The sequence below is a fragment of the Balaenoptera ricei genome, chromosome 1, assembly GCF_028023285.1.
Source record: "Balaenoptera ricei isolate mBalRic1 chromosome 1, mBalRic1.hap2, whole genome shotgun sequence".
Taxonomy (NCBI): domain Eukaryota; kingdom Metazoa; phylum Chordata; class Mammalia; order Artiodactyla; family Balaenopteridae; genus Balaenoptera; species Balaenoptera ricei.
The window spans coordinates 113,725,332-113,745,131 of record NC_082639.1 but is presented as its reverse complement, the minus strand read 5'-3'; the positions used below and the strand labels follow the sequence as shown (position 1 = coordinate 113,745,131).

The window sequence follows — 19,800 nt, the reverse complement described above, 5'->3', positions numbered from 1 at the left end:
ATCCAGAGGGCACCCCTCTCCAATTCCGGGGGCTTCCGGGGTTTCTCAGTCACGGCTCCCCTTCCCTGGATCTTCTGCCGGGCAAAGAAGCAAGAGCCCCGCAGTGCGCCAACCCCCAACCCCTCCTGAGATCCTGCACCCTGGCTCCCACCCTCCCATTGGTGTGCAAATTTACTCTCTCCAAGAATCAGTTTAGGGAACTGGGTTTGCAGCTCAGCCCTCACGGCCTCACAGTGCCTGGTCTCTGAGGTCATCTCCTCTGTTCCCCTGCCTCCAAGCAGGACTTTACCTCACAAACTAGTTCAGATTTTTGGTTTCCAAGGCACTCCAGAAAAGGACACCTTACTACTGTAGCTCACCCCCCCCATTCTTATAAAACTCTTTTGGGAAGTTCTTAAAAGTCTGACCTCAAGCCCTCAAGCTGCAGTGCCATCCCTTCTCCTACTGGGAAAGACCCAGGCATAAAAAGGGTAACAAAAGAAATGTTGAAGCTATGGGGTAAGGGGAGAAAAGATTGCATTACACTCCAACTTCCACAAACTCCCCTAAAAGTGCCCAACTGTCCAATTCATGCCTTAAAAACTGATTTTTACTTTCACCAAATTTCCAGAGTCAAAGGAGCTGAATTAATTAATGGGTTTTCAATGGGGAGAGGTGGGTGAGACAAAGTGGGATGATGGTGAAGATCACCCCCAAGCTATATATATGGCCCAGGCCTGAAGAAGTCTGGGTCTCCATTCCATCCAGTCACTCTTTCCTCCTTCTGTCACACCCAAAGCTCCTGGCTCTCACCCGAAACTGTTAAGTCACATCATGCCTTTAAGACTTACTCGCCTCCTCACTCTCTGTCCCCCCACTTCTCTCCTCTCCCTCCACCCCTTCATCCTCCTCACTTCATCTCTCCACAGCCCTCCCAGCTCCCCTCTACTGATCAGAAGGATATTAACTAACTCACCTCCCAGTCGGTGCCTCTCAGATCTCCGAGACTGGGGGAGCGGGAGGGGACGAGGGGGGATGGCTTGCCGCTTGGGGATGAGGGGACCCCGTCTTTTACCAAGGGGTCCCACCCTCCAACCCGGCACCCCATCCCGGCCCCCCCAGCGCGCAGAGCCGTGTTCTCCCCGCATCGCGGCTGCGGGCTTTGTCTGCTCTGCGGAGAACCTCTCCCCGCGGCCCAGAGCCGGGATCGACTCTGGGAGAGCGGGAGGGGGGAGCTGAGAGCGGAGAGGGAGCGCGGCAGGGAGGGGGAAGAGGGGAGAAAGAGCGAGAGAGAGAGAGAGAGCGACAGAAAGCCGCAGTGACCCAGCCGGGACCGCTCCCCGCCCTCTCGCCCCCAGCTCATTACCATAAGAAAGAGGGACCAAAGACCGGCCCGGATCGGGAAGGAGCCTGCCTTGGGAGGGGGGCACATTCCATTAGCCTTTTTTCAACACGTTCCGTTTCTGTACACTGACTCCTCTCCTGGTGCCCGCCTCTTGGAAAAATGAGGGACCTTGACTTCCATCCCACCCCCAGCTTCGCCTCCCAGCCGCGGGTAAAGACCGAAGGCACATCCATATCTTCCTCGGGTCAAGGAATTCGTCCCCGCGCCCCCGAGGGCGGGAAACTACAACTCCCGGCATGCCCCGGGCGCCCCCGGCGCGCCCCCCTCCCGTCAGTTCCATGCTGCTCCATCCAGTTCATTTAAAACAAAAGAGTTTGAGCGCTGGAAGGGGCTGGGCTCTATTGGGGGCCACTGAGCGCCGCTCCTGGACTGGGGCTCGGTGCGGGAGCCTAAAGGGGGCGTCTGGACGGTGGGGTCTAGAGACTCCCGGGACTGAGGCGGGAGGGGTGGGGGCAGAGATCCCGCAGCCCCCCGCCCCCCGTCACCCCCGGAGAGGAGAGGAGATCTGCTTTCTTGGTTTTGCTTCTCTTTCCCCCCACCCCCACCCTGGGGGCTGGGGCGAGGGGAGTCGGGTTACAGGGTGTTTGGGGAGGGGGGCTTAGGGGGAGGGTCTATCTTTCTATCTCGCTTTCTTCCCCCCTCCCCAGTTCTTTGTTCCCCCCTCCCCACACACCCCCCTCCTCTCCTCTCCCCTCCCCTCCTCTCTCCTCTTTTCCCTTCCACCACCTCTCTCTCTCTCTCTCCCTCTCTCTCTCTCCCCCAGCTTTTGTTTCGCCATGCCTAGTCTAGTGGTATCTGGAATAATGGAAAGAAATGGGGGCTTTGGAGAACTAGGATGTTTCGGGGGAAGCGCTAAGGACCGAGGGTTGCTGGAAGACGAGCGCGCCCTTCAGCTGGCTCTCGATCAACTCTGCCTCCTGGGTTTGGGGGAGCCCCCCGCCCCCACGACGGGCGAGGACGGGGGAGGTGGGGGGGGCGGCGCCCCCGCGCAGCCGGCCGCCCCCCCGCAGCCGGCCCCGCCGCCGCCGCCCGCGGCGCCCCCGGCAGCCCCGACGGCGGCCCCCGCGGCGCAGACGCCCCAACCCCCCACCGCCCCCAAAGGGGCCAGCGACGCCAAGCTCTGCGCTCTCTACAAAGAGGCCGAGCTGCGCCTGAAGGGCAGCAGCAACACCACCGAGTGTGTACCCGTGCCCACCTCCGAGCACGTGGCCGAGATCGTGGGCAGGCAAGGTAAGCGGGCGCCGGGACCGCGGAGAGGGATTGGAGTGGGGGGCACGCCATTCCTACCACGGAAAGTTCATTTCCTCCCTTCTTGCCCGCCTCTGGCTCTGTCCCTTCCCCACAAAGGGGGACCCGCTCCCTACCCTGATTTCCAAGTGCCATAAAGTTCCCTGCTACCCCCACCCCGCCAGTTGGGACTGTTCTCCAGATCCTTCCTCCCCCAGGGCCCTGCCCTTAGACAAAGAAATATCCTCTCGTGGAGAGAGGGAAAAGGGAGGGGGATCGGTCTTCCAATCCGGGGAGGCTGTCCGGAGGGGGTGTCCACTCGTAGACAGAAAAACTGGTGGAATGTGCAAAGAGTTACTCAGAAGCCCCAACTCCGGCATTTGCTAGTGGTTTTGGGGAGGGGGCACCCCTGGGACCCCCAGCCGCCTGGAGTTACAGACTTTGGGGGAGACCTGGCCTGGGAAGCCAGACTGAGTATCTATCTCTTTGTTGGGCTGAGTGTAGGAATGGAAGGGGGTGTGGCTCATGGGAGGGTCCCAGCCTGGGGGTGAGGTGGGAAAGGGGGGCTGCTGGGAGGAGGGAGTCCTGTGGTCACCCACACACCAAAGTTGAATGGTCTATGGGGTTTTGGAAGGGGCGCCTCCAATGAAGTGCCACGTCCTGGTGTGGACCTCTCCTCCTCCCTCTCAGGCTTTTGTTCTGGGCTGGCCACGGCAAGGGGCCAGAGGCCTGGAGAGGGGTCTCTGGTAGTGAGAGAGTAGGACAGAGTGGGTGAGGGCATGCTGGGGGGTAAGAAACCTTCACCTGGAGATCTGGTGGAGGGCATGTGTCTGGGTGTGTTGTTGGGGGGAGGGGGGTGTGGGTGTAGAATTAATCCAGTGTAGTATGTCTGATACCACACCCTCCTCCGCTCCAGCATCCCTGGGCGGGTGGGGGTGGGAGTGTTGGTGAGGGTCCAGATTGAGCAGACGGGATCCTGGGGACCCTTCCCTCTCCCAGTTTCCCAAAGGGGAGTTGGGGGGTGGGATTTGGAAATTGCAAGGGGGCTGGGCTGGGGAGGTGTGGGGTGGGGGAGGAGCAGGGGAGGAGCTGTCCCACAGTGGGGAACAATAGAGGAGCTGCATTCCGGCTGGGAGTGAGGGAGGAGGCCGGCTGCTGGCCGGGGAAGAGGGGAGGCAAGCCAGGAGGGCCCCTACTCCACATCTCACCTCATCTACCAGAAGTGTGGGGGGTTGGGGGGATTTTGCAGGGAGATCCAGAATGGAGGAGGGGAAGATGCCACTCCCAGGCATAGCCCTCATCCTCCTGGGCACTCCATCTCTTGAGATTTCTGGTTTTAAAAGTTGGATTTCCTCTTGTTGCCAGAAACTAGGGACCCAGAGCCCTGGAGTTGGGTGGGGACACTGATATCTTTTCTTGGGTGCGGGGGTGGTCTTGGGAGGCCCCGGAATTTCATGGAGTCATTCTTTCCTCTTCTGCCTCCGCATCAGATGGGCCTGTCTCTCATAAAAGTAGGGGGATTTCTCCTATTCAGAGAAGATAAGCCTCTCCCTCATTCCTTAAGTAAATGGAAGTCCTTTCTCTTGTCTAACCTCCCTCCTCCTGCTGCAGTGTCCGTGCTCCTCTATTTGACCTCTAGGAAGGTGAAGCCAACTGGGTCTTCCCTTCAAGAGATGCTTCTTCAGGGTTGTGAAACCCAGGACGAGGTCCACCACCAGTTCTGCACCTCCAGGCCTCTAGCTTTTCTCCTTAGTTTTATACCCGGCCTGTCCTCCTCACCCCAACTCCAATCCCTAAAGACACCTAGCTCTCGCGTAAGTTTATGGGCCCAAAACTTAGAGCCAGAACGCCGATGCCTATCAGATGCCATGCGATTAGAAGTTGTAGGAGAAGGGGCTTCACTGTTCCTTAACCCTCCATGCCTCACAAATAGAACAGTCATTTACTGACTGACATTAAAGCAGCAAGGATGTGGGCTTGACAACAGGTAGGACTTCTCAGCTGCCAAGAGGTCTGAAGACAAAAAGGGAGGAGCAAATTCTCCTTCCTGAGGTCTCTTGAAGGTGAGGAGAGCTGCCCCCAGCCCACTCTCTCCTCCCACATGCCAATCTGGAGAAGAAGCCATCTGGAGTGGAGGAAGGAGAGGGAAAAAAAGATGAGCTCACCCCAGGCCTGTGGTTGGAGGGTTGGGGCAGAATCAGAAAACTAGGACCACTGGCGTTGGTTGGGGAGTGAGGAAGGGAATGGTGAATGTGTATCTGGAGAGGGGTGTGAACGTGTCTAAATGTGAATGGGAACCAAAGTTGTGGGCAGGTGTGTATAGGAATGTGCTGCTTGTGTGCTGGGGATGATGGGGATGGAAGAGTGGGATGGATGAAAGGTTGAAATGCAGGGAATCTGTGTGTATGGGACAGAGGAGTATGTGAAAGTGTACATTAGGCTTGCACCACAAGTATCACTTAGATAAAGGCACACTGCATCACGGCTCCTAGGTTCGTGTGTGTGTGCGCACGCGCAAACTCACACACGTAGCATGTGTGCTTCGAGAAAGCATGTGAGTCTCTGAGGTTCTGTGTGAAGCTAGGGGCAGGGAGAGGGAAGTGGGAGAGGAGGAGAGAGGCTTGTCCACTCAGCCATCAAGGTCTGCCACCTTTAAACTGCAGTGTGGCCATCCCAGCCTCCCTCACTTTTCTCTTTCCCCTTCTCCCTCTTTGTCTCTCTTTGTCTGGGCCTTTCTCCTTTCTCTTTCTGCCTCTCTTCCCAACCTCCCACCTTGAACCCACTCCTTCTTCAAAGCAAGAGTACAGGTCCAGAACACCTTCTTCCCCACCCTACTCAGCCCCCAGCCCATCTTGGCTCTCCTGCCCCCAGGGGACAGGGTGGCAGGAGTGTCCATGGGGTCAGGCACTACACATCATTATCCTCCTTTCCCTCTTGAAACTCTGATTCTCAGACCCTTCCCAGTCTCCCACACTCCACTAGTTGCTGAAAACTTGCTATGAATTTGGGACCCACTGAGAGACACTAATGGGTGGAAGGCATGGGAGCAGCTGGGGGGTCAGTGGTCCCAGAGTAGACTGGAGGACACTTTTAAGGCATGGAGATCAAGTGAGGAGTAGATTGTGGGTTGCTGGGTCCATTGCAGTTCTGAGGAAAGATCAAGGTCAGTGACAGATTGTAGATTGCATTTCCAGGGCAGGGTGGGGGTGATTAAGTGATTTGTAAGTTTGAGTAGCCAGAAATCAGTAGAGAAATTGTGGCAACGGCTCGTGGTTGGAGAGGAGTTAGTGAGTAGGTTTGAGGTTAGCACCTTGTCTGGAGGGTCAGTGATTATTTCAGGATTTCAAAGAGTGCATGAATTTGGAGGTCCTGAATGGAATTCAAGGGAAAGTTGGGACATTTGGCGATCTGTGGTTGACAGAGACGTTGGGTAGATTTAAGATACGATGAGTGAATTGTTCCGGTTAGGGTGGATTGGGGGGGCGGGGTTCAAAGGGTAGACAGAGGTTCCTGGGGGGCTGAGTATCTGAGTAGGAGCAGGAGCTTGTTGGACTGAGTACAAACCTTCTTGGCCGGTGAGTTTCTTTCTCTCTTCCCTTAACTACCTGTCCCAGGCTGCAAGATTAAGGCTCTGAGGGCCAAGACCAACACCTACATCAAGACGCCGGTGCGAGGCGAGGAGCCAGTGTTCATGGTGACCGGGCGGCGGGAGGACGTGGCCACAGCCCGACGCGAAATCATCTCAGCAGCTGAGCACTTCTCCATGATCCGGGCCTCCCGCAACAAGTCGGGCGCCGCCTTTGGCGTGGCGCCTGCTCTGCCCGGCCAAGTGACTATTCGTGTGCGGGTGCCCTACCGCGTGGTGGGGCTGGTGGTGGGCCCCAAGGGGGCAACCATCAAACGCATCCAGCAGCAGACCAACACGTACATTATCACGCCAAGCCGGGACCGCGACCCGGTGTTCGAGATCACTGGTGCCCCGGGCAACGTGGAGCGTGCGCGCGAGGAGATCGAGACGCACATTGCGGTCCGCACAGGCAAAATCCTCGAGTACAACAATGAAAACGACTTCCTGGCCGGGAGCCCCGACGCCGCGCTTGATAGCCGCTACTCCGAGGCCTGGCGGGTGCACCCGCCTGGCTGCAAGCCCCTCTCCACCTTCAGGCAGAACAGTCTGGGCTGCATCGGCGAGTGTGGAGTGGACTCTGGTTTTGAGGCCCCGCGCCTGGGCGAGCAGGGAGGGGACTTTGGCTACGGAGGGTACCTGTTTCCTGGCTATGGCGTGGGCAAGCAGGACGTGTACTACGGGGTGGCAGAGACTAGCCCCCCTCTCTGGGCGGGCCAGGAGAACGCCACGCCCACCTCGGTGCTCTTCTCTTCCGCCTCTTCCTCCTCCTCCTCTTCCGCCAAGGCCCGCGCTGGGCCCCCGGGCGCGCACCGCTCTCCTGCCGCCTCTGCGGGGCCTGAGCTGGCAGGACTCCCGAGACGCCCGCCGGGAGAGCCGCTCCAGGGCTTCTCTAAACTTGGGGGGGGCGGCCTGCGGAGCCCCGGCGGCGGGCGGGATTGCATGGTGTGCTTCGAGAGTGAGGTGACTGCCGCACTCGTGCCCTGCGGACACAACCTGTTCTGCATGGAGTGTGCAGTACGCATCTGCGAGAGGACGGACCCGGAGTGTCCCGTCTGCCACATCACAGCCACGCAAGCCATCCGAATATTTTCCTAAGCCCCCTGCCCCTTGCCTCCTGGGGCCACTCCCCAGGGGCCCTTCTTGGAGCTGTGTTCCACTAGGGCCTTTTGGAAATCAGTGATTTGAGGGGCAAGGTGCTTAGAGATACTCGCTCTCTGGGGAGGGGGGAGGGGAGGCGATGGTGGCTGGAGGGTGGACCACTTTCAGAGCCTCTGGTCACCCTGTCCTGGAAAGGTTGGGAGGGGGCCAGGCCGGAAATTTTACTAGAGTTACAACTCTGATACCTCAACACACCTTTCAGTCTGGAAGCAGCTAAGAGAAACTTTTGTTTTGCCAGAGGTGGCCGCTAAGGTATCCTGACCCCCTCTCCACCTACCCTTATGTGTGTCACACTACCCTTTCCTCTGTGGAGGGGATGGGGAAAGGGAGAGGGAGAATTACCATCTGTATCTAGAGGTGCTCTAACAATCCCCAAGCCCTCTGGTCCTGACCTCTGACCTCCAACCTCGACCCTTTAGACCCTCCACCGCCGTATCCTGTTTGGGAATCTGTTCCTGGGTTTCCAGCAGTATAAGGGGGTTGGGGCCCTTTTGGAAGTCGGGATAGATTTTCTAAGGGGGAAGGGGAGGAAGTATGTCAACCAATAAAGGGCTCAGAACTCATCTATCCCCACAAAGCTGGGCTAGAGGAATCTGGAGAGGGGGTGCTCCTCTCTGCCCCTTGCAGCTTTTCCCTCCACTCTCTCCTCCCCATCTTTCTTCCCTTTGGGTTTTCCTCACTCCTTTTTTCTCTCCCCCAACTCTCCTCTTTGCTTCCCCTGGCTGGCTGTCACAACCAGCCCTGTCTTGCTCTTTTTCTTTCCTCCCTTCTCCCCCCTCCCTCCTGCTCCTTCCAGCCCAGCTCTGGGGACACCATCCCCCTGGGGAGAAGTAGGGGGAAGAACAATTTGATGGTCCCCCCTAATTCCTCTTCTGGCATCCGGAGGCCCTCTCTCGTACTCCTCCAAAGAAACACCTCAAATTCTTGATGGAATGTATCCCTGTTCTCAGTGAAAATTTGAGAAGGGGACCAATACTGGGTTACATAAAGGGTCAAACCTCCACCTTTATCATCTTGGGGCATTACATTTAGGGAACAGTTCTTGGGCTGGATTTTCTGGTGGTGGGAGGGGGAGAGCCAGGGTAGTGTGTCTGCAGTTTTGAGCAGGAAAGGGCCTGAGGCCATAGGAGAGGCTGCTGGGGGGAGGGGCTGCTCCTCCTCCCCTGCGGTGCCCCACTCCATGCGCCCCTCTCTGGACCTGACCTGAACCCTTATTAGCACGTTAATCATGAAGTCTCTGTCTCACTCTTTGTGGGTGAGGAGAGAGACCAGGTCTTCAGAGAGGGGTCAATCCAGAGCCAAGCAGGATTGGGGTACAGCAGGGCCTGTTCTGAGAATCATGTATGATTTTAGGCCTTGCACCCCCTTTGCTGCTTCCCTACTGCTCATCTGGGGCAGCCACCAGCCTCCCGCCCTCCTGGGTTCCGCTGGCCGGGCCAGGAGAGGATGGGGGATGGGAGTCCCGCGGGGGTCCTAGGAGATTCTTGTATATAGTAGGGTGGGACTCTTCTAAGTGATCTCTGAGCACTTAAGCTCCAGAGTCCCATTCTTCCTGGATGGAGAGGGGGTGCAGGGATGGGGGTACAGAGGGGATTTCCTCCTCTCCTTCCTCCTGTTGTGAATTAACTCACCTCTCCTCAGCCTTCCCCTCCAGACCACCAGCCAGGGAGGGGAGCGGAAGGAGGTCACAGCCAGGAACACTGGCCTGTGACAACTTCCCTCCTTCCCGCCAATGTGAGCCATCCTGAGATGTCTGTACAATAGAAACCAAACCAAATGGGCACCCCTCGGTCGCCGAGGGGGGTGGGGAGGGGGGTGGGAAGATGGGATGTCTGTCTGTCGATCCCCCTCCCCCTCTCCACTCTACCCACAAAGGCAGAAGACTGTTACACTAGGGGGCTCGGAAAATTCAATCCCACTCTTACTAATTGAGCCAAACCTAGAAACAAACGCAAAACACATAGTGAGAGACAAGATAGAGGAGAGAAAGAGAGCGTGAGAGGGAGCGAGATAGGTGACCAACACAGAGGAGAGAAAACAAAAATAGCAAAAAAAAAAAAAAAAAAAAAAAACAGTTCTTTATAATTTAATATTCTATTTTAATAAAGGCGTTTATTACCGTATAAATGTAGCAAAGAACCTGGGCTAATATGAAAAAAAGACTTTTTATTAGGTAATTTATTATATGAAAAGGATATTTTATTTTATGATAAAGTGATCCTTAAAAAAAATAAAAAAACTTTAGAAGGTTTAGAATATATGTAGGGAGAGAAGAAAAAAAATACATTTGTATTCAGAGTTAAATCTTAAAAAAGTGTTTTTAATATATGTTCGGGTTTACGTTCCTTTTTCCCCCCACTTTTTTTTTGGGGAGGAATGTCATTTGCTTTTCCGGGGGAGCATCCTGGGATGGATTGTGGAGACAGGGGCTAGGGGAACTTGGTCCCTCTGGGGCCCTGCAAGTAGATTGGATTTCACTCCCGGGGCTCCCCCTCCCCTCTACCCCACCCCCTGGGGGGAGCCGGCAGAGCCAAACAAAGAAAGGGATTAAGGAGAAAGGAAGAAGTTGGAGGACTGAGGACTGAGGATCCTGGGGTGTCCCCCCCCCTTCCCCTGCCCTGTCCCAGGGGCGAGTGAGAAGGGCAAGTCCAGAACTGAGGCCTAGCAGGCCTCCGGGAACCCTCAGAGAGGTGTGAGATTTAAGAGAAATAGTTTTTTTTGTTTGTTTGTTTTTTTAACCAAAAATGAGAGAGAGAGAAGAAAAAGAAAGAAACCGAGGGGTTTAAAAGAAAAGAGTACTACAAAATAATAATTATAATAATAATAATAATTCAAATTTATTTCATATAATCCTAGAGAAAAAGAGAAAGAATTACTAGTTACTTAGTAGATGATATTCAGATAGCTTAAAGTTTAGTAGCATTGAGGGCCCCTGGGTCCAGTAGAATGTATAAAAGTCATAACGAAAAGGAAAATAGAGGAGGGAAGTGGCTGAGTCCACCCTGAGCCACTCCATCTTCAGGTATCAGGGTGGGAGCAGGTTGCTAGGTAAGGTTAGGAGCTTCCTTCCAGTCTGCTGGGGTTGATTCTGAGAATCCTTGGATTTTTAAATTATAGGACAAATAGATAAGGGGCTCAGTTCCCAGGGTCTTTGAAAGGATGAACAGTGGTCATTTCAACCAGAGGAGGGCTGGGCTAGGGACAGCAGAGGAGGGAGAGCACATTCACCTGCACCCCTGCTCTGCACCCCAGTACCTGAGGGCCTGGCCATCCTGGCCTTTCCTGTCTGTTGGGCAGCCCTTACTCCGAATGTGTCCTCTTGGGGTTCTCTGGGAGGGTGGAGACTGCCCAGCTCCAACCCTCCTGAGGCAACTTCTCCCAGGCCTAACTGAAGAAGTCCTTCTTGAAGTATAACCTCAATCCACTCCACCTCAGATTGATCCAAGAGCCTGGTAGGTCATTTCACCAACAGACACACATGCTCACGCTTCTTTCTCAGAGCTTCAAGGGGACTGAGGGGGTAGTCTGTCCCCTTTCCTTGTTCCCACCCAATATTCTACTTAGCTTCCGACCTCCATGGCAGCAGGTGGAGGAACCAACTCAATAATCGTTCTCCTTTAAAGCTGCACTGTGCTTTACAGCTTTGCAAAAGTGCTTTATTATCTCATAGAAGTTAGATTTCAAGAAGGACTTCCCACCCACTGGGGTAGAGCAGAGATGCTGTCCTTAAAGGCCTGGGAGAACTGGTCCCCAAGGGTACAAAGGCAGGGGGAGGGCAGGCAGCAGCGACTTTGGGTGACCCTGACCCTAATGCTCTGTTCTAGTGCACCTCCATCTGTAAGTGTTCAGGTAGGGGTCATCCACTGTGCCCTGGCCCCAGGGCACATCACCCTCCCCACAGAAAACTGGGGAGCTTGGCTTTTGCTTGTGAGAAATCAACTCGTTTTTTAAGCACTTGCCTTCTACCAACCCCAGCTTGCAATCAGGTCGGGCCCCTCCCTCCTACCCAAGGGAGTGGGGAGGCCCCTTGGCTCTTGGCAAGAAGAGCCTGCTCCATGACACCAACGACTGTCATGCCCCTCCCTGGCCCTAGACCCCAAACACACAACTCCCTCTCCCCAGTTTACTCTTCTCACCCCACCTAGGGACAGATATCCCCCCTGCTCTTTTTGTCCTAGAAACCCCGCTAGTTTGGGAAGGTAGCGTCTGGGGTGGGGAGGGCTTCCCCTTCCCCGCTCGAGGGTACGGGTGGGGTAGGGTGGGTGGGGGGAGACAGCCCTGGGGCAGGGGGAGTGGTCTCTCCACTGTAGAAAGTAGAGTAGGATTGTGGTCAGACTTAATTTGAGGCATCTAGTGAAGACACGTTACAAATCCACCAAGGAAAAACGTTTCAAAAGCAAAATAAAGGCGGGAATAAAACGGACCCATGAATAATCAAGTCAAAGTGATGTTGCACAAAACACAGAGAAACCAAGAAGGGGGAGGGTTAATGTATTAAATGTGCTATTAAGAACTTAATTTTATTAAAAGTATTATTACTTAAGGCTCCGGCTTCTTTCTCTGCATGTGAGTCTGAACCACCTTGGGGTGAGTGAGGTTTTCTCTGGTGTGATTCTGGGTGACCCTGCTCACCTTGCAGGAAGTGGATGGCTCCTGTCTGCTCTCCACAGCTCCCTACTTGCGTCTCCAAGTGCTCAACCTCTCTTTTTTCTCCCCATTTACCGCCTTCTCTTCCTTGGGGGTGCCAGCAGACCTCCTTCCACTCTGCCCTGCAGAACAGGGGAAGGCGAGGCTGGGTGACCTCGACGCTCCCTGGACAGCCAGCTTGTGGACTTGATGGAGAAGGGGCAGAGAGCTGAGAGCCCGACTCTCCCCGCTCATCCCCGCCAGATTCAATCCATCCCTACACACCACACCCCCTCTTCTTCGGGGTCAGGCAGAAACCTGGATGGAAGACTTAGACCCTCCACCTCCCAGGCTTAAAACCCCTTCCCCAGCACACACAGACAGGGCTAGCCCTGACTCCCCCTTCTCTCGAACAACTCCCCCGCCTCCTCCCCTCACCCCTGGCATCGGAGTGCCCTCAGTTCTTGGCACCAGGGCCCTGGGCACCAGATGGTACCCGCCGATGGTTTCCTTTTGTCTCGCCTTCCAGATACCCTCTCTCTGCCATGCTGTCCTCCCTCCCCTACCTGCCCTGGGGGTTGGCAGAGGGTAGGGCGGGCGCCTCCCACCCCCTTGGCACTGTCCCCGGACCACAGGACTCCAGAGGCAGCTGGCCCTGGGGGGCAGTGTATGGTGGGGAGGATGGAGGGAGGGGGAGGGGAAGGGGAACTGGGCCAGAGATGAAGGGGAGGCACCAGGAAGCAGCAGGATGGCCAGGTCTTGATACAAAACACAGCTTTATTGGGGGGCCCTAGTCTGTGAGGAGGTGACCGATAATAGAGATATGTGGGGAGGAGGGGCGGCGCATGAAGACCTTAGAGCTCTGCGGGGCTGTGAACAAGGACCGGCCACTCTGACATCTGGAACCACAGGGCAGGGAAAGCTCCTGGATCTGGGGTGGGAATGGGGGACACCAGAGTGCCAGCAGGGGCAGGTCAGAGGCTGATGCAACAGGCCCTCTTCTCACCAGGGCCCGGCTCACTGCCCAGGGTGAGGGCATTGGTCCGGGTGCTGTTCTGCCTCTGCTTGGACACCTTGGCGAAGATCTCTGTGAGGGCAGAGGGCAGTGGTCAGGTCAGATGAAGATTTAGAGCCTGCCCTCCGCATACACACTCTATGTGCCCCTTTCTGAACACCGTGGGTTTTGCTAGAAGGAAGAGGAGTTTGGGCACCTGGGTCCCTTCTACTTACGTGGGTGGAGAAGGGCTAAGACTCAGCTCCCTGGTAAGTGTGGCCTTCTGCTTCTTTCCCTAAGCTCCAGCTGAGGGGGTGGGGGGCATACTAGGGAGGCTCTGAGGAGGCTGGGGGCCCACAGAGGGGCTGAGGAATCAGCTGGGGCGGGCGAGGGCTGGGTGTCTGCGTTCCTCACACTGTCCACAGAAGGCTCACGGATGGGATGGGGTGCCTGCCGAATAGCAGGGGCTCTACCTTTGAGGACAGTCTCAAAGGCCAGCTCAACGTTGGTGGAATCCAGGGCCGAGGTCTCCAAGAATAGCAGCCCATTGTTTTCTGACAGGAAAGGAAGCACACCATTAGCTGTGGAGGGCCAACGTGATAATAATAATATTTACTTCATGTTTACCATGTACATTTGCTACGCACTAAGCCCTTGGCATGTGTAGCTCATATAAAACTTAAAACAACCTGTGAGGTAGGTTTGAATACTATCCCTTTCTTATAGAAGAGGAAACTGAAGCCCAGAAACAGAGAGAATGAATAAAGAACTTGCTTGGTGTCCCACAGCTAGTCATTGGCCAAGAGATGTGAAGCTGGGCCATGGGACTCCACAGCCTACACCCTTAACCACTGTATCTTGCTGCCTCTAAACCCCAGAAAGCCTGGGGAAAGTGTGACTGCAGGTGGTCAAGGGGAGCCCACCTGCTACACTTAAGATCTCTGAGCATCGCAGGGTGGGCTGTCCTAAAACCAACTATGAATAATTGCCCATAAAGACAATCTCAGGGCAAGTGGTGGGACATAAAGAGGGACACAGGGTCACAGAGGGGAGGGTCTAGGAGATTCTGAGGAAGATGGGATAGAGGTAGGGGATCCTGTGGAGGATGTCCAGGCCGGAGCCCTACGGTGGGAGCAGGGGCTGGGGAGGTGGGAGCAGGGGCTGGGGAGGTGGGAGCAGGGGCTGGGGAGGTGGGATCTGGGGTTGCATTGGCAGGGCTGGAGGGGTCAGGCTGGGTCATGGTGGGCTCTCACCAGCGAACATGCGGGCCTCGTCAGTAGGCACCTCTCGGGCCTGGCTGAGGTCACTCTTGTTACCAACGAGCATGACGATGATTGTGGCCTCGGCGTGGTCGTAGAGCTCCTTCAGCCAGCGCTCCACCACGGCATAGGTCTGGTGCTTGGTTAGGTCAAACACCAGTAGGGCCCCCACCGCACCACGATAGTACCTGGGTGGGGGGTAGTGGGGTGGACAGAGGCAAGGTCAGGGCCATCAGGCCCAGCCTCAGAGCAGAGCCCTCAAGCCAAAAGCCAGAGATGAGTACCAGAGATGGGGAATATGAAAACTAGAGTCCAAAGACCCAAACCACACAGGGCAGCCCAAAGCTCCCATGTCTGAAGCTGAGCGCCCTCCAGAGATACTGGTCTTGGAGCCTCCGAAGACTCACCTCCCTTCTCCAAAACCAGTGGCTCCCTCCTCCTTCCTAGGCCTTCTGCTTCTCCAGGTCTTTTTTTTCTGATTTGAGTCCCTGCTATTCACCAATGTATACCAGGGCTCTGGTCAAGACAGCCTCCTAGATGTCCCACCTCTAAGATCTTGACCCACAGTGCCTTCTCTCTCATGGCCATCTTTCTAGGACTAGTTAAATCTCCCCTATCATCTGAGGCACCCTTGCAAGCATCCAGTCTCACTCTTGGAGTTAGATGGAGCTTCTTCGGATTGGTGGTATCTAATTACTCCCATTTTATTGAAGAGTCAACTGAGGCTCATAAGAGTCAGGTGACCAGGACTTCCCTGGTGGCGCAGTGGTTAAGAATCCTCCTGCCAATGCAGGGGACACGGGTTTGAGCCCTGGTCCGGGAAGATCCCACATGCCGTGGAGCAACTAAGCCCATGTGCCACAACTACTGAGCCTGCGCTCTAGAGCCCGTGAGCCGCAACTACTGAAGCCCTCGCGCCTAGAACCCATGCTCCGCAACAAGAGAAGCCACCACAACCAGAAGCCCGCGCACCGCAATGAAGAGTAGCCCCCGCTCACTGCAACTAGAGAAAGCCCGCGTGCAGCAACGAAGACCCAACACAGCCAAAAATAAATAAATAAAATAAACGTTTTTTAAAAAGAGTCAGGTGACCAGTCCAAGAGTAATGCGTATGTATAAACCAAGCCCCTGACTCCTGTGCTGTCCCCCACTACACACACACACACACACACACACACACACACACACACCACCTTTGGCCTAACACTGCCTGGGAGATAACTCTGTGTCTGGTGTCAGGAGACCTACGTTCCTCTGTGTCCTCTGAGTCTTTGTAAAATGCAGCTGAGGGGTCCAGCCCTTCACCTTGTGGTTAGACAGTGAAGGCTGCCAAGTGCAAAGCACTGTGCAGAAGTGAGGGGGTGCTCTTGATCGCAGAACCTGCCCCCATCCCAGCAGCACCCTGATTTCACCTGCTTGAGACTCAAACTTCTCGTATTTAAAGAGGAATTAATGATAGCACCTTACTCCTGTGGTACTTTGAGGATTCCATAAAATGCCCAATGTAAAGTGCCTTGTACCTTCCTGGGCACATAGCAAGGACTTAAGTAAGTGGTGGCGATGGCCCTTGTGTTTAGTTCCAGCAGTCAGCATCACTGCAGCCTGTCTCAGACTGTTCGCAGCTCACAGTACTCACGTCTCCTGACTCGGGCCGCAGTGGCCCGTGGTCCCATTCAGGGAACTTACTGCTGAGTGTCCTTGCCTCCTCCTCCTCCTCCACGTCTCCTCCAGAGGTATGCCCTGACTTCCCCAGCACCCCCGCGCCCCAGGAGACCCCCAGCCCCAGCTCACGCCGAGGTGATGGCTCGGTACCGCTCCAGGCCAGCCGTGTCCCAGATCTGAGCCTTGACAGCGGCGGTGCCCAGCATGACAGTGCGGGTGGAGAACTCAACCCCGATGGTGGTACGGCTGTCGTGGCTGAACTCATTGCGAGTGAATCGGGATAGCAGATTGGTCTTCCCCACGCCTGACTCGCCGATCAGCACCACTGAAGGAGTGGAGAGATAAGGGCTGAGCTTGGAGGGTCTGCCCATCCGAAAAGGGGAGCTGAGCTCAGAGAACTGAGGAGGGAGCCAGGTCTCCTGGCAGAGGCTAGGGTCTGCAACTCTACATGAATGCATCCATCCGGGGGCAGAAGGGCTGAGAGTTTGAAACAGGCCGTTTAAGAGGTCTAGGCCTGGTCTGTTGTGACCTGGCTGCAGAGTCAACCTGCGAATACGGTGATGGAGTGACGTCTATGGGCTGTTTGTGGGTATTGGCATTCAGGGTTGTGAGGTAAGAGGGAGGGTAGGGGCCTGGGGGGAGGTTGCACATTTCTGGGTGGGGGAGTATGAGAACATTGTGCGTGTTTCTATGTATACGAGCTGGAAGGACAAGTGGGAGGTTTGTGTGTGTCTGCGTGGGGAGCAGAGGTGTGAACAGAAGTGTGGGTAAGGAGAAAGTTTGGCAGGTGACACGTCTGTGGGTGGGGGAAAGGTATGGACGTATGTGTACAATAAGTTAGGATCCAGTTGTCCCCAAGAAGGGGCAGTCTTGTATGGTTAAGACCATGGGACTGGGTGTGGGACCAGCTATGTGTGTCCTTCAGCAAGCTATTATCCTCTCTGACCTTTTTCTTATGAAAAAGTGATAACAGTAGTATCTATCTTATGGATTGTTGCAAGAAGTAAATGAGATATTGCCCAGGATATAGTGAGTGTGCAAAACTGTTACTGTCGTTATTGTTGTTGGTAGGCCAGTGCTTTTACCTTTAGGTGTTCAGGGACAAGGATCCACCAGCGGGGCCATGAAGAGCCTTTAGGCTGGAGGGCAGCATCCAGGGCCCAGCCTTACCCACCATGGGTGAGTTGGGGGCTGGGGTTAAAATGTGGGGCTGATGTAAGTACAGCTCATAATCTCACTGGCCCTGAGCTACCCAGGGTGGTTCTGGAAAGGCAGGCAGGCACCCCAGGACTGGACACCACATATTCTGGGTGCTGGTCCCCACTCAGCCTCTGACTAGCTGTGTGACCCTGAACAAGTGGCTCACCTTTTCTGGGTCTCAGTTTCCCTGTTTATAAAACCTATAAAGGCTCCCTCCAACTTAAAAAATTCCTTATTTGTTTAGTGCAGGAAAGAGCTGGGAGCTATATGGGTGTGTGTGGATAAGAGGTTGTATGGACGTGTGTGTGTGTGTGTGTGTGTGTGTGTGTGTGTGTGTGTGTGTGTTTTCCTGCCTCTCCCCTACTGGGAACCTCATCCCCATCTCATCCCTCCCAGTGGGTGTGCTCTGAGCGCTATCCTCAGGCCCCAAAGGGGCTCAGGGCAAGGGCTTTGGAGTCAGACAGACTTGGGTTTGAGTACTGACTTAGTGACCTTTTGTAAGCTATTTGCTCTGTGTCTCATCCTCATCTGTAAAATGGAGATACTAATGGTTAACATTTATTGAGCTCCTACTGTGTGCCAGGCACCATCCTGAAGGCTTTACACATATTAACTCATTTAATCCTCACAACAATGCCATAAGGCAAGTACCATTATTAGTATCACCCCATTTTTACAGGGGGGTTAAATGATTTGCACAAGATGGCACAGCTAGTGTGGTAAACACGAGCTGTGCTGCTCAGATGAGCCTTCTAGGAAGGACTTGCCCCCAGCCACAGGGAGCGCAGTCAGCACACAGCCTTCAGCTGTTGGCTCCTTCAGCATCTGCTTCTGATGCAGAGGGCAGCCTCACCTGAGGTCATACCTTTCCTGGGCAGCCTGCAAGCAGCGCCCGAGCAAGGAGAGGGGAACCCAGAGCTGCCTGCCCTTGGCCAAGGCTTTGTGATCTTGCCTTGCAGTGTGACTTCTCCCTTTGCCCAGTCCTGCGCCCTGCCTCTTCCTTTCACTGCTGTTGAGCCACAATAAACATCTTACACCCCACATTTCTCAGTGTCTGCTTCTAGTGACCCCAACCTGTAATAACTCGTAAATGGCAGGGCTGAGATCTGAACTCATGTTTTCAAAATGAAAGATAATTTTTGGGTTGTTATGGTGATTAATGAGCCAGTGGCTGGCACATAGCAAGGGTTCAGTAAACGATAGGAGTAGTATCGCCCCAGTCTACTGCTAATCCTTACTCTGTCTCCCTTCCTGGGAAAGATGCTGGGAGTACAGGTTCCCCAAGCCCTGGTCGACTGAGAGTCCCAGCTCAAGTGAGGGCGGAGCCGAGGCTGGGAGAGGCAGTGGGGTGGGGTGGCTGGACAGGGAAGCATAGGGCAGCTGGTCCACCCTGCCCTGAAGGAGGTGTGCAGGTGGGGGTGGGGAACACTAGACTGGCCAAACACAGGGGCAAGATAAAGGAGCAGGAAAGATACATGCGGACTTCCAGGGACAGCCAAGTTGAAGCCAATTCCTGGTATTTGAGCCCAAGGGGTCTGCCAAGGGGCAGACAGACAAAGCCGTGGCGCTGGGAGTCCTCCAGGTTCTATTAGACCCTTCTCCCAATCGTTACATCTTCCCTATGGCTTTCTCCAGCGCTCTGACGGGATAGATCTATCCTATCTCTCCTTTCCTGTACAGCTGCCTAGAAAGGTGACTTCCTTCCTCTTAAGTCGGCTTGTTTCCCCTTCTTCTCAGGAGGGAATCCTCCATCTCTGGTGCTGCAGTGGCTGACTATTCCTAGGGGTTTGGGCTTCCATTGGGAACAGGGCAGAGGAGCCTAACTTGGCACCATTAAGGGGTGATCAGCATTATTTACTAGAGCATTCTGGCAGCTCCAGGACTTTTGCACCAGTAAACAGACCCTCCCCCACTCCTTAGGCTTTCTTTCTTATCCAAAGGAATGAGGAGCCCTAGGAGGTAGGTCCTGCTAAGTGATTAAAAAACAGGAAGGGGCCTCTGGCTCTGTTGTGCTCTTCCTGGGTCTCTCTCAGGCGTTCCTCTTTCCCTACGGACCCCAACTCACCCTTGAAGACAAAGTTATAATCTTCCTCGTTTCTGTTCCCCATCTTGGCTCCGCATGGAGGGCACAAGTGTCTTCAAGGGCAGAGGTGACGGGTCTATGCGTTGGCTCAATGCCCTCAACCCTCAGCTCTCAAGAGACCTGGATCCGCCCTTCCTCTCATCGGGAGTAAAGAGACTTCTGCAGCCAGAGGGATCGAGGGCCGACTTCAGGCTAGCCAGGGCCTAGGGGGGCTCAGCTCTCGCAGGTGGCGGTGCTGTAAGGAAGCTGAGAGGACGGAAGCTGAGAACAGGAACAGTGAGTGGCTGGAGACCTGGGGCCCAGGTGGGTGGAGAGACAATGACGTCAGACAGGTTAGACAGGTTGGGTGTCTGCTCTCAGCCTGGGCTCCCGCAAGCAGGCGAGCAGGCTCAAGGGAGTGACAATGGGGGCAGCTGGGACAGGGACAGGACCTTCACAGAACCAGCTGAGAGGACGGAATACGCGTTGCTAGGTTTCTGGGACCTGTGGCCATGGGGGGCCCAGCCACCAGTGAGTGAGAAATAGTCCCTTGGGGAGCAGGAAGCTACTCGGCCTCCAGCTTTTCCGCAGAGCCTGTGG

The 19,800-nt window shown here is 55.1% G+C and overlaps 2 protein-coding genes across 2 annotated transcripts; one reads left to right on the top strand and one right to left on the bottom strand.

The window, feature by feature from the left end:
* Positions 1-2,123: 2,123 nt before the first annotated feature.
* On the top strand, positions 2,124-7,438 carry MEX3A (mex-3 RNA binding family member A). Its single transcript, XM_059902143.1, has 2 exons — positions 2,124-2,614; positions 6,226-7,438. The coding sequence occupies exons 1-2, from the start codon at positions 2,161-2,163 to the stop codon at positions 7,332-7,334; spliced, it is 1,563 nt and encodes a 520-aa protein (XP_059758126.1). The 5' UTR covers positions 2,124-2,160; the 3' UTR covers positions 7,335-7,438.
* A 5,342-nt stretch (positions 7,439-12,780) lies between these two features.
* RAB25 (RAB25, member RAS oncogene family) lies at positions 12,781-19,511 on the bottom strand. The gene is made up of 5 exons (XM_059933739.1): positions 19,204-19,511; positions 16,068-16,263; positions 14,271-14,464; positions 13,491-13,571; positions 12,781-13,110 (listed from the first exon to the last, which is right to left on the bottom strand). The coding sequence occupies exons 1-5, from the start codon at positions 19,244-19,246 to the stop codon at positions 12,998-13,000; spliced, it is 627 nt and encodes a 208-aa protein (XP_059789722.1). The 5' UTR covers positions 19,247-19,511; the 3' UTR covers positions 12,781-12,997.
* Positions 19,512-19,800: the final 289 nt, after the last annotated feature.

Coding starts and splice junctions, on each gene's coding strand:
- MEX3A (XM_059902143.1), top strand. CDS start 2,161: ATGCCTAGTCTAGTGGTATCTGGAATAATGGAAAGAAATGGGGGCTTT. Junction 2,615..6,225: donor CGAGATCGTGGGCAGGCAAG/GTAAGCGGGCGC, acceptor TACCTGTCCCAG/GCTGCAAGATTAAGGCTCTG.
- RAB25 (XM_059933739.1), bottom strand. CDS start 19,246: ATGGGGAACAGAAACGAGGAAGATTATAACTTTGTCTTCAAGG. Junction 14,465..16,067: donor TACCGAGCCATCACCTCGGC/GTGAGCTGGGGC, acceptor CCCCCCACCCAG/GTACTATCGTGGTGCGGTGG. Junction 13,111..13,490: donor CTTTGAGACTGTCCTCAAAG/GTAGAGCCCCTG, acceptor CTGCCCTCACAG/AGATCTTCGCCAAGGTGTCC.